Source organism: Neopsephotus bourkii, unplaced genomic scaffold (genome assembly GCF_033783945.1).
Source record: "Neopsephotus bourkii isolate Nb327-2 ecotype Australia unplaced genomic scaffold, CSIRO-AGI_Nbou_v1 NB_518, whole genome shotgun sequence".
Taxonomy (NCBI): domain Eukaryota; kingdom Metazoa; phylum Chordata; class Aves; order Psittaciformes; family Psittacidae; genus Neopsephotus; species Neopsephotus bourkii.
Window position 1 is genome coordinate 1,251,777 of NW_026901019.1, and position 12,658 is coordinate 1,264,434.

The 12,658-nt window shown below is 44.5% G+C and overlaps 2 protein-coding genes across 8 annotated transcripts in view; one reads left to right on the plus strand and one right to left on the minus strand.

The window, feature by feature from the left end:
- COQ8A (coenzyme Q8A) overlaps positions 1–3,222 on the plus strand; it is a 29,755-nt gene extending 26,533 nt beyond the window's left edge. The window contains exons 12-14 of the mRNA XM_061350503.1: positions 465–530; positions 1,282–1,368; positions 1,833–3,222. Coding sequence (XP_061206487.1) covers positions 465–530; positions 1,282–1,368; positions 1,833–2,126 — 447 coding nt within the window. The 3' untranslated portion in view covers positions 2,127–3,222. The remainder of the gene's footprint in view (positions 1–464; positions 531–1,281; positions 1,369–1,832) is intronic.
- Positions 3,223–9,728: 6,506 nt separating this feature from the next.
- Positions 9,729–12,658, minus strand: part of CDC42BPA (CDC42 binding protein kinase alpha) — a 175,361-nt gene continuing 172,431 nt past the window's right edge. For all 7 annotated transcript variants that reach the window (XM_061350508.1, XM_061350509.1, XM_061350510.1 and 4 more), the window contains 2 exons: positions 11,689–11,846; positions 9,729–10,558 (listed from right to left, as the gene is read on the minus strand). In XM_061350508.1, the coding sequence (XP_061206492.1) occupies positions 10,427–10,558; positions 11,689–11,846 (290 nt within the window). In that variant the 3' untranslated portion in view covers positions 9,729–10,426. The remainder of the gene's footprint in view (positions 10,559–11,688; positions 11,847–12,658) is intronic.

Below are 12,658 nucleotides of genomic sequence, written 5' to 3' on the forward strand. Positions count from 1 at the left end.
CTGGCAGTGCTCTACTAGTGCACATGTGAGCAAAGGACTCTTTTAACTGGATGCTCTTGTCTTCAGCTGTGCTGAAAATAAGGGTGGCAATAGCAGATGGTCCTGCTTGGGGGTTTGGCTGCTTGCTTGTGCCCTGCAGGTCAGATGGAACTGCTTGTTCATCCCTGAGGTCTGTGTTGGAATGTGCTGGAAAAAGGTTCTGTACTGCTCTGCTCCCATATGGAAAGCCTGAGTGGAGTGACCAGCTGAGCAGGAGTGACAGTGTGAGCACAGGCCATACCCTTTGCCATGTACAATGTCCAAATGCTTGTGCTGCTGTCAGGGGATAAAGGAGTTGGGGGAAGCTCAGCTGCAGTGGAAAGGCTCTCCATCCAGCTGAGCTTCCTGAGGACATCAGCAGTCTTAAGGTCAGGCTCTGGTCGAGTGGCTGGCACTGTACTGTAGCTGGGTTTGTCCATTTCCAGGTGGCCCTGCTGGACTTCGGAGCAACACGAGGGTTTGGTGAGAAGTTCACAGATGTCTACATCGAGGTGGGTGAGGGCTTGCTCTGTGTCCTGGAGTGCTGCACTGGGGCTCTTGGGCATATTTGCAAACTTATGTTTATCTCTTGGCTGTATCACTTTGCACTTGGATCCATTTGAGTATGGAAGGAAGTGCGGCTGGAAGCAAGAGAGAGATCTCTGTTCCTGTTTCATCCCTTGCCATGGTCTTCTGCATGTCTGCTGCAGGCCTCTGGCTATCTGAGTTTGGATGTCTAAATTGCATGGCAAACATGGAGGACTGACGTGTTGCTTACTGGGAGACTTGGGCAGCAGAGCACTCAGAGTTCAGTGATTTCTAGATGAGGGTGTGCAGAACTTGCTTGTTCTGATCATTCTCTTCCTGTGCTTTCTAGCTTGCTTACAGCCTGATAAATTTATGTGAAGTCATATGTGCTCCCTTGGTGATCACCATGTTCTGCACTTGATAAGCTGAGCTGCAGGGGCCAGGACACATTATCTAATGCTTCTCACAGTTCTATTACTTGGTTGGGGGAGGAACAGATGGACTTGTGATGCTTTTTTGATGTCCCTTATGCTCTCTGGGCCCCACTGGGAAGAGCTTTGGAGAGCCAGCAGCTGTATAGTTTGGCCAGCAGCTCTTAAACTGCCCAATGTGCCCTGGAGGGTAAAGGCAAGGAAGTGAGGGGGCAGCATGTGCACCTGTAGCCTATGTAGTTGTTGTGCTCAAAACATGACTCAAGTCATCCTCAGCTCTTCTGAAAGTGTTCTTCTTCTTCAGGTAATCAAGGCAGCTGCTGACATGGACAGAGAGAGAGTACTGAAGAAATCTATTGAAATGAAATTCCTCACTGGTTATGAAGTCAAGGTATGGAGCCAAAGGGTCTGCTTTTAGTGGTGGCTGCTGACTGGTATGTTGTGTGGCTGTGGACTCCCCAGATTCCTTGGTGTGGTAGAAGTCAATGTCAGTCTCAAAGCCCTGCTCTTAGGATGAGGGAGGAGGACAAACAGGCTTTGGCTTTTGTTCTGTGACTTCCTTTCGGGGGCAGGAGCAGTAGTGATGACACAGCTGAGCCCAAACCTCAGTCCTTCCTTCTCTCCCTCTGCATGACTGCTGACATTTCATGACTGGGCAGGTGGCCTTCTGGAAGGTTTAGTTGCTCAGAATTGTATTAAACATGCATCGGTTGTGCTAGGGGCTGGAGGCTACCTGGGTTGTGGATATATAGGTATTTCTCCTGAGCTGCTGCTGTTAGCGCTAGAATACCTCCTTTCCCTTCCTGGTGGTTAACATGGCTAGTGATGTTGTTTATGCCTCTTTCCTTTGGGTAGGAAATGGAAGATGCCCACTTAAATGCTGTCCTCATCCTGGGAGAGGCTTTTGCATCTGAGGAACCTTTTGATTTCGGCAACCAAAGCACTACTGAAAAGATCCATGGTTTAATCCCAGTCATGCTGAAGCATCGGCTTGTCCCTCCGCCAGAGGAGACATACTCTCTTCATCGGAAGATGGGGGGTTCTTTCCTTATCTGCACCAAACTGAAGGCCAAAATTCCCTGCAAAAACATGTTTGAAGAGGCATATAGCAAATACTGGAGCAGCAGGGGCAAGAAGCCTGGGGCATAGTAAGAATGAACTAATGACTCTTGTTGTGAGGGCGCAGTTCAGCTGAGCCTTGCAGAGAGCATTCTAGCCTCCCATGCATTGCACCCCAGCTCTCCATCCTCTTGAGATGCAGCAGCCTGTGCCCTGGAAGCCAAGTGTGAGTTTCACAAGGACAAAGCTGTTCTTTCATGTTGTGTCTGCCCTACACACTGACTGCCAGTACAGTCCAAAGGAAACTATCTTCTTGAGTGCTTCTGTACCGTGTCAAGGCACCAGCCAACTGCCTGGGATGCATTTTTAACATTGTGATGGTGGCTGTGTATTGGTTGGGTTTTCTACTGAGCAGGGGCAGGAGGACAGGAGCAGAATTGACTATTGAAACCTGTTTGTAATTCTCAAAGAAGTTGTTTTTTAATATCTTTCCCTCTTTTGTGCTAAGGTGGAGCTCAAGTAGTTTTCATACCGTGAATTAGAGAATGAATTATTAAGGCGTACGCTACCACAGACACATTCAGCACCTTCCCCCCCACGTTTCTGTAAGTGAGGTGGTGGCAGCCTAAGAACCCTCCTGGATTTACTGACATCGGTATGATGCAGAGGTGGGGGTGTGTATATAGGATAAAGTTTTATGCTCTCTGCCTCCTTGCTTGCAAGGTAAAAACCTAGGAAGTATTTTAAATCTGAGAATTGACTGCTAATGTCTTTTAAACACACACATACACTCACACAACCCATCTTGGGGCTGGGAGTCAGATACGCTCTCAACAGAGCTGGATTTGAGCACGAAGGGTGGGATTCTTCACTGGCTGGTAGGTCCTGGCTTTCCTGAGGGTTAGATAAACTACAGCTCTGACACCAATTGCTTGCTGGACTCCTAACCAAGAAGCTGGTCTGTTTCTCTGTTTCCTGTAATGCAGAACTTAGGTCAAGGCAGACAAACATGTTATGTCTCTCTTGAGCATTTCAAGCTTTTGCTGAAATGTCACAGGTTTAAACCCAGACGCACAGTTTTAAACTGCTGGAGCCAAGCTAGGACATTTACCTTCGTAGGTTTTTGTACAAAGCCTGTACCTGTACGACTTCCTGGTTTCAATAAACAAGAGCTTGTGCGGTGGGCCTTCTGCCTGCAGTTGTTTTGTCATCTTCTGGTGAGGTAATGAACTGTGTCCTCTTCTGTGGGATAAACAGGAGCTGAGCCAGAAGGACAAGCTTCCACGTCTCCTCTTATTGCAGTTGCTGTTGGTTCCAAGAATGTTCTAAAGCTGCCTATCTTAAGGCTAGTAGTGATGGTGACAAGTTTACCATGAACCAGAAGGACATTGTCCTGAACATTGGTCTGGCCATGGGAACCCCCAGTAATGACCTGTTTTCTTTTTTCCCCTTTGTTTTAATCATTTTATTAGCAGTCTCCCAGACACAGGTCTCTTTTCTTTGCCTTTCTTCCACTTGTACAAAAAGCGTGGCTGTTGCAGTTGGTGCTTACCTGGTGCTGGTAAGGCAGATGTCCTTACCTGGCACTTGCCAGACATCTAGTAGCAGGCTCAGCTGGTCCTACTCACTGAACACAGGTTATATGATCTTAGACTTCAGGATGTAAGAAATCCTGACTGCTGACACTTATAGAGGTAAGGAACAGGTAAGTAAGTGAATAAATGGTCAACCTTAGGCTGGACCTCTTTAGAAAGAAGGAAATGGGGTATTGCATTACCTTTATTCCAAGATTATAAATATAGAAACTGTTTCATTTAAGACTTGGTTGAGAAAGATCCAGTGCTGTTTACTTCAACTATAAGTAGTGGTCAGGTTATTCCTAACCCTTCGGGAAGAGTGAATCTTGTTGAGTGAAGTAATTGTTTTGCATTAAACTGTTTAACTATGCACACTGATAGGGCACCTTTCCTATTGTTTTGGGTTCTGACAGACACAGTTCAGTTTTTCTCCTTTGGGTCTAGATCCTGCAGCTGTGAAAGCAGTGAAATTAAGATGTTAAATTCCTTTATTAAAGGTTAAAAAGCAAAGTGTAAAAAGCTGCCAAGGGCATTGGATTAGGGGAGCTTCAGAGCAGAACTTCTGAAACTGAAGATTCAGAGCTGGAATCTTCAGAGAACTTGCAAAGGCAGCAAAGTAACTCAGAGCATTACAGTTCACTTTTCCAGCAAGCACAACTAGGTGAAATGAGAATGTGCTTGTTCATGTGGCCACAGATCTCTTGCATACCATGCTGGTGCATGCGTGTTTAACTCTCAGCAAACATTGTCCTTCCTTTGAGAGTCACGGAATTGTTTAGGTTGGAAAAGACCTGTAAGAGAATCTAATCCAACTGAGGGAAAGCGTGTTTAAGAATAGCATCAAGCTGAAAAATGGAGTTGTTTTGCATTTGCTGAAGGGTAGCAACTAGCAGAAGGTAAGATGTTTAGCAGGAGAGCAAATTGGAGCTGTTGGTCCTGTCCTTCTGTGTATGTTCTAAGAGCATTCATAATTTCTACATTCCGTCCATGGAGAGTTGTGGAGTTGTGACATGAGGAGCTGCACGTCAGTGTAACAGCCACAGAGAAAAGGTGAGCCAGAAGCACTGTGCTCTGGCTTCAAGTCAAAGCAGCCATGACACTTGACAGTGAGCAGGTCTTTACACTTGATCACTGCTGCTTGCTCTTTCTAGCTGCTGTATTTGCTTGAACTACACACGTAGGTTGAGGATATGAACACTGCTCTACTGCAGCAAGCTTCCATGTGTGGCAGCAGTGATTTTCCTACCTTTAGCCAGAAAATGAATGCTGAGGAGCTGAACAGGAAGCCTAACATGCAGCTTACTTTCTGCTTTTCTAATGTCCAAATCCCTTGACAGTAGAAGGCCCATTTCCCAAGACCTTCACAGCTGGGATGGTGCAACTGGAACCCTGGGGAATCAGAAATACAGCACTGATTGTAAAAGTCAGAGCACAGGAAACAGATGGTATTTCACAGAGCATCAGCAGTTAGGAGAAACCTGCAGTGGCCTAAATTGGATGAGCCCATGGGCTTAAAGGAGATGCTGAAAAAGTAGTAATTTTGGCTGAAGGAGAGGGACATTAGTCACAGCAGAGTCCTGTGTTCCTGCAGGAGGGGTGCGTGTGTCTGAGGTGAAGCATGTAATCAAAGCTAGGACTTTTGGCAACAGGGTAATGAATGAAGAGGAACAACGAATGAAGAGGTCCCAATAGTCAGTCTCTGCTATGGACAAAATCCCAGGCTGAGAGCATTGGAAGGAATGGGTGGATGATGTGAAAGGGTCAGGGCACATGCAGAACTCCACAGGTAGTTTGAAATGCACTTAAAAGATGAATGAAAGTGACTTTGGTGACTCAGAAATCCAGCATCTAACACTAGGACAGTTAAACATTTGATGTGTAAGTAAATGAAGGAGGAACATCACAATGACTACAAGTACTGACACAGAACAAATGACCTAAGAAAAAGGTCAGGAAAAGTGTAATTGATGAAGTTCAATATATTAGCAGAACATAATGACTTCAATTTGTTCTCAGATATTCCTTTTCTTCCCTCTGTGTACTTGGTACAGATGTGTTCCAACACGCTGGTTTTATCTTCAAGAACACTGTTGTTCCCCTTTCCATTTCCTCCTCCAAGCATGGAGAGGTAGGAAAAAAAGACAGCACGTGCATTTCTAACAGTTCCCTGTTTTATTGCAGTACATCAAAGTAGGTTAATATTAAGTGTGTTACCAACATAAAATATTGGCGGTAAGTCATTTTTACATTGTTGACTTTCCCACCTTAAATATTTCTGTGCAAAAGAATCTACATCATTGTTCTGTAGCAGAGAATCTCTTACAATGTCCCCTACAACATTGAGGGCATTAAACAAAAGAGTGAGAAGAGGCAAAAAGCAGAATCTTTCCCCCACACGCACACTTGTCAGCTTTTATACTCTAAAACAAAAAAAGTGATTACATCTATGCCATGCAAAACTGTACAATAATATTACAATGAAAAACCTAAAAAAACCCATATTTTAAAAATAAATGATATGAAACTGTCATACATAAAAAGGCAGGTATAATTGCTCGGAAATACCAACACTGATTTGGTTGTGGATTTCTTCCCTGTGGATGAGACTTTCTTAAATGGAGAATGAAAATAGGTTGTAACTGAGCTGCGGCTGGAACGAAAGACAAAGAGAGCTGGAATTTAGACCGGGGAGCCTGCAGCAGGGCTGTTTCTGGGAGCGTTTATCAAATACAGTGGGTTAGTGCAGAAAGTTGTCCCATTTCCTCCCTGGAAATGACTCCTATTAACACAACACCCCCAAGCAGAAGTTACTACGTGCCACTTTGATTCTCAGCCTAAGGCTCAGGAGGTGGGGGAACTTGCACTGCAATAAATTTTATCCTTAATGTATTCATTTAAACAGCGTGCATAAAACGAAAAGCAAACCTTCCACCCAAGAGCTTGTTTGTCCTGTCATCCAGGGTCTGGCCATGCAAGACAATATGGTGCCAGAATCTCTTGCTGTGTTACTACTCCAGCTGTTGTGTTCTGAAAGGCTGTGAAGCAGTTATGTGCAGTTAAAACTACGATTCTACAAATAAACTATGTTTTTAGACTCTTTTGGTATGACAAGACCGTTAACTTCCCTCTGCTGTATACCTGAGAATAGCACACCTGGCTTGTAATTTCATCAGAATCAAACTGAAGAGGTAACATTCCTGACTCAAGTTTGGAAACCCGTTCAAATGGGCAGAATGCACATTCATACCAAGCCACAGCAACTGAGAGGAAAAAGAAGCAACTATTTCACCACAGCCTCAGGAATGCTTGTTTGAAACCACCAGCTGTCTTCTACAGGTCAAAGGCAAGAGAGAAGAGAGTGCTCTAACCCTGCTTCTGGGTTTATGAAATGTGGAAGGAAGCCACATACCTGTGTGCGTGCACGTGTAGGGGAAATCTTTTACCAACCCTTTTTCATTCTATAACCTGGAATCCTTAGTAGCTGCCTGAATCTGTTCAGATCCTTTGTTGCCATCACAAGAGAAAGAAAATAATGCAGAAACCCAACAACCCAAATGTTTAAACTGTGTCAAAAATGCCAAATGCCTTCAGTCTCAGCCAAAAGGAAAAAATCAGCTAGATAGATAGATACTGTGTACAGAGAACATACGCTACAGTCAAAAACTCAGTGGGAGGTTTGAAAGCTCCCTGAACAAAATGCAGGCCTCTAACTGTGAAGCTGAAGCGACGCTACAGTGCAACGTAGCAAACATCAAACCCTAAGAGACAACTGTCTTCGAGATACCAGTCAAGAGTCTTGCAGTTCAAATGACCAAGTTACTTTTCCTAGCCAAATGAGTGTTTAGAAAGCTCAGCTACAGTATGCACATGGTTTCAGTGTTCATAGCAACAAAAAGAGATGAGTGTATCATCAAATGGTCCCCAAATATATCAAACTATTTAAGTCCCAGGACAATTCTTCTCTTTTCAAATAAGTGATGTGGTCATTTGCTTTTCAACTGAGAGAACAGTTGCTGTTTCTCTTTTGAAGAAATGTGTATAAAACTGCACGGTACCAAACTGATGATTAAATACAGTAATCCTAAAGGAGACTGCCAAGGCTTAGAAACTGTGGTGTACAAAGGGTAGGGCTCTGGAGCTTAGTTTTGTAACACAGCTGACCTATGCTCTGCCTGAAAATGCTAGGTTTTGATATCAGTAAATTGCAGGCACCATAACAAGAGTAAACACAGGGGTTTACTCAATTATTTGCTGTGTTGTGGCTTTTCAGGTTCCATTTTCAGGTAGAGCATTAGCTCAACTGTTAATAGAAAAGATCCTGTGCCCCTCTCTCGGGACAGGCAAGCAGGCTGCTCTATCTTCAGTGACTGCTGTTTCAATGCCTTCTCTCAACATCAAAATAAGATTAATGTTTAAATACAACATACAGCAAATACAAAACTAGTCTGCAGAGGCTTTGAAAAGTGTGTGGACATGCTTCACCAAGAGGAGGGAACTGTGGGGAAAAAGCAGTGGCTATACTTGAAGCAATATGCAGCCTTTGAAGAGAAGCTGATGTGCAATTTTAATAATGACAGTACCACCCTGCATCTCTGTCCCTAAGAAAGACTGAACACTTCTCTGGGTGGAATTAATTTCAAGAGCTTTAGCTCTTTGGTAAAGCTTTTAATGTTAAATGTCAGGCTTGCAAAACTAGAAGCCTTGAAGTGGAAACAAGCAACACAACCAGCTTCTCTACTCTGAAAAACCCAAACAGGAGAGAGACAGGCTTTTGACATAATGGGTTTTAAACAAATTTCTTGAATTCCTGTCCCCAAATAACGTTTAATGAGCTTAAAACCTGGACAAGGCTCTTGATTCAGAGTGAAAGAGAAATCTTACCTAGAAGACCCAGCATGATTAAATGGATTAGAGGATTCTGTGTCTCATTCCCTGTTTCACATTTAGATCATACCTGGAAATGTCTGTACATGGTCTGAAATTACCTAGAACTTCTGTAAGAGAAGACAGAAACTGGAGAACTCCAAACAATCTCTGTGTGGGAGAAACACTACATACTGCTGACTGCAAGAAAATGGAATGGTTTAACAAGAGCCGTAACAAGTTTCCAAAACCCACAAAAACAGTATTCTAATTACAAAAAGCCCTTACATGTTTTGAGTATGGTCATAGTATAAAGCCAGCAACAGTACTATGGAGAGGCTTATCTGAGCACGCTCCCAAATGAAAAACGCATCTGCCTTGCTAAGTAAAGAGACGTCTTCCTCTTAGCATCCATTTGTACATCAGTCTCTCACTTTATGCTGTTGACTGCATGACCAACTTCAGTGGGCTCTGTCTTCCACCTCAATACTTTCTGCCCTCCAACCTGACCTGCTATTGGAACCAAACAGCAGGTCAGCACATAGAAACGACTGCCAATTGCACAAACCCACAGCACGGGGAGGGAGGGAGAAGAAAACCAACCTTGCCAGCATGGCAGTTGTGGGTGACTAGGCATCTTTGACTACCACAGTGTGAACAGTCTGAGGTCAGTCTTCAAGGTTCTTGGTTGCTACAGTGACAGCTTAGCTAGCCAGGGCTAGCTTTGGGCTAAGGGCACTCATTTGGCTGATGTGTGTTAGCAACTAGTATTTGGTAATGCCAGTAACAGTTTTCTGGTTAGGGATGGTCAAGGAGATGTGGAAGACTGCTCCATTCTAAGTTAAACCTAGCCAAAGCCTGACCCAGGGAAACAGTTTTCCTGTTGAATCCTGCTGCACTGAACTCCCTTGCTGCCTTAAGGACCTCTACTGTAGCATGCTGTAAGGTTCCTCAAGCTGCACAGCTAGCACACTTGAAACTTAGGGCAGCCACTGGCTGACCCTGGTGGTTGGGACAGGGGGTTGCTTCCCAACTGTCATTTTTGCAAAGAAGGGGGATTAACATGAAAGTAGGAATTACAGCTTCAGTTATGCTACTGCCAGAAGGAAAGAAATATGCTGAAAGCACCACAGGGACCTCTCCTGCAGTGCAGTGAGTGCTACGCAAAAGGGGTGTCTGTCCTGCAAAAGGTTTTAGGCCAGGCCTCCAAGTCTGTATATTACCAAGCATGAAAACAGGGACAACACAAATCTTAAATTAAAGGCTCTCTTAAATAAGCATCCATCTTCTGCTGCATACACAATGCTTTTTTTTCTTTGAATATATACATACGTATTTTAATCTAACATCTGCCTATTTATTTAAACTCTGTACTGTAGTAAAATATGCATCATTTTAATCAATAAGGATTTGCTGGCGACAATCAGATTGACATTCAAACGTGGTGGCTGAAAGCTTTTATGTGCCTCTGACATACTGATCATTCCCCATGCAGGGGAAGGGGTCTCTGTGCTACTTTTGTACAGTACAATGAGCTATTGTATGAAAACAAAATCCCTCTGAAGTTTCTCTTGTTGATACTGGTCTGGTCTACTTAAGCTACTTTTTGGGAGATGGAAAGGGGGGTGGGATAAATATATCTTTAAAAATGAAGCAGCTGTAACCACAAAAAGGAAACCAATACGAGTACAAATCTACAGCATCTGATATTTACCAACACCCTAGCTTTGCTTGTCTGCTGCTGTCAAATCTGGGGAAGGGAGGGTGAGGCAGTGCCAAATGGTGCTGAAGACAACCAGCTTCTACCTTCCTCTGTACCCCACTCCCAGATCACTTTCATACAGGGAATGGGGAGGGTTAGGATGATGAAGGCGAGAACTGGAACAAGTGAAGGGGACAGCCATGGGGACAGCAAGCTGCTGTGATGTCAAATCTGAATGCTAAAGCAGTTCATGAGTCCCAACTCACGTGGTCAGAGCTCTCCAGGGAGAGGCTCTTGGTCTTGTGAGGAGAAACGGGGCTGGGAGGGCTGCTGAGGTTGGAGCTGTTTGATGCAGTAGAGTGTCTCGGAGAGTCAGAGTCCTGTGGCCCAAAGACAGAAGAACACCAGTAAGTATGAGGATAGCAAGTTTGAGCATGACTCAGGGTGTCTGAGCAACAGGTGACTGGATTCAACATGTACTTTGCTTGTGTCCAGAAACACTGAGGGATTTTTTTTGCTCAGGATTTCCTGGTCTGGGGAGACTTAAGAGCAAGTGGTCAGATCACTCTGCTTTCAGCAGGCACAACAAAGGGACATGGGACCTGCATCTGCGTGTTGCTGAGGGCCTCCTGGTAAAACAACGTGCAAGCTTCACGTTGCTCGGGAAGCTCCGGCAGCTCCTGCTTTTTCACAGATTATGATCTGAGATGCTATTGTACTGAAAAATCTTTGTGGCTCAATCACAGCTACCTCTTCAGTGTCACTCCCAGGATATTAATTCAAAGCATCCTATCAAGTTACTACAGTTAAATCTTCCAGTGTACACTAGAATGCAACTACGTCTGAGCTTGAGTTTCAATTGACAGTTGCCTTCTAGCTTCAACTGGAAGGATATGCTTGGTAGCATGAAAAGCCTGTGGGACCTGCAATTTTCTCGCTCCTTGGTAAGAAAATGGGCTGGGGAAGTTTTGCTGTCCAACTTGAGACTGAACCCTCCTAAAATATCCTTGGTTGAAGGACTGAGCTTAGCACTAGGCAGGACTGCAGTCCTATCATAATGATAGTCTTGTTCTGCACAGAATGTAAGCTATTAAATCCAGTTTCTGTTCAAAAATAAACTATTATAATTAATTCTTAAGTTACTTTGTTAACTTCAGGCAGTCTTGAGTACAGAGCATCTCCTGTGATATGGCTGCTGAGATGCATAAGAGTCTTTGCAAATAAAGGACAGAAGGAATACCATCACTTCAAGTTGTTACTCTACGGGGCCAGGATTTTTGGGAGCCTCACTACCCACGTATCTCGAGATGAGGCCTGCAAGGAACATTTTCTGCATGTTATGTACCAGGACCAGAGCTGACACAGTCTGGCCAAAGTCTTTTGTCAGGATAGCTTGAAATACAAGAAATCCCTGTCTTCACTGTCAGCTAGTCCCAACCTTACAGCCAAAGCCATGACAGAATTTAACTTCCTCATCTTTCTCAATTTTCTCCTCTTTCTTGTCACTCACCTCTCGCTCATAGTCCCTTGTTGGTGCATCGCTGCCTTGGTCCAGACCGCCAGAGGATAAAGAGCCATCTGAGGGTGATGCCATAGGCTGACGCTTTGCTCCATAGCTACCTCCCGAGAATTCCCTCCGCAGAGCACTGCCGTTTTGTGCAGACGATCCTAGAACATGCAGAGGAATTAAAATGGGTTACGGACTCCCAGAGGTACCAGATACTTGTTAGCTGTTTCTCTGGTTAGGTCTGCTTCCCTCCAGCATGGCCCAAGATTGCTGCAGTTTTTCCTAGGGACTCTCTGGTCCTTCCCTTGGCATGTCAGCATTAGCACAGACACTACGTTCCTGACAAAGACAGCAGTTGTAGACATTGCTATGGTGGCAGCCTAGTTCCAGTGGCCTCTTTTCCTAGGAGTTAGTGGGTTGTACCAGCAGGTACAGACTACAACAGACACACACGTCCTCTGCAAGCAGTTGGCAACGTGTAGCAAACACTGCTTGTGGCACAGGGAGGGGAAATCCCCTAAAAAAGTCAGACACTAGTCTTGCCTCTATTTTCACGTGTCCATTACATTGTCACTTGCCTGGTCTCTGCACAGGTCACTGTGCTGACTCTGGCTCACAAAAACAGCATGGCAGTGCTAGGAAAGGTGTTTCCAATGCAGTGCAACTCTTCCATAGCAGCTGCCAGTTTCCTATTGCTTTCTCTTTGCACTAGCAGCAAGACAGGCCTCGAGAGCTCCATATGGTTCAGCACCCAAATTAACCACAGAGCTTGTGAACAACTTGCCCTGACTTAAAGGGCTCAAGCAGCAGCATTACCTATGGATAAGAATGTAATTTTAATTCTAATGTTTTAAAAATGTGACAAATAAGAAACATGGGACTCTCATATAAGCACTGGCTGCTTATTCATGTGCTCCTTTGAAAGCAAGACCGAAATACTGTGCTTGCCCTCTACAGGAACACAGCCAGCCAT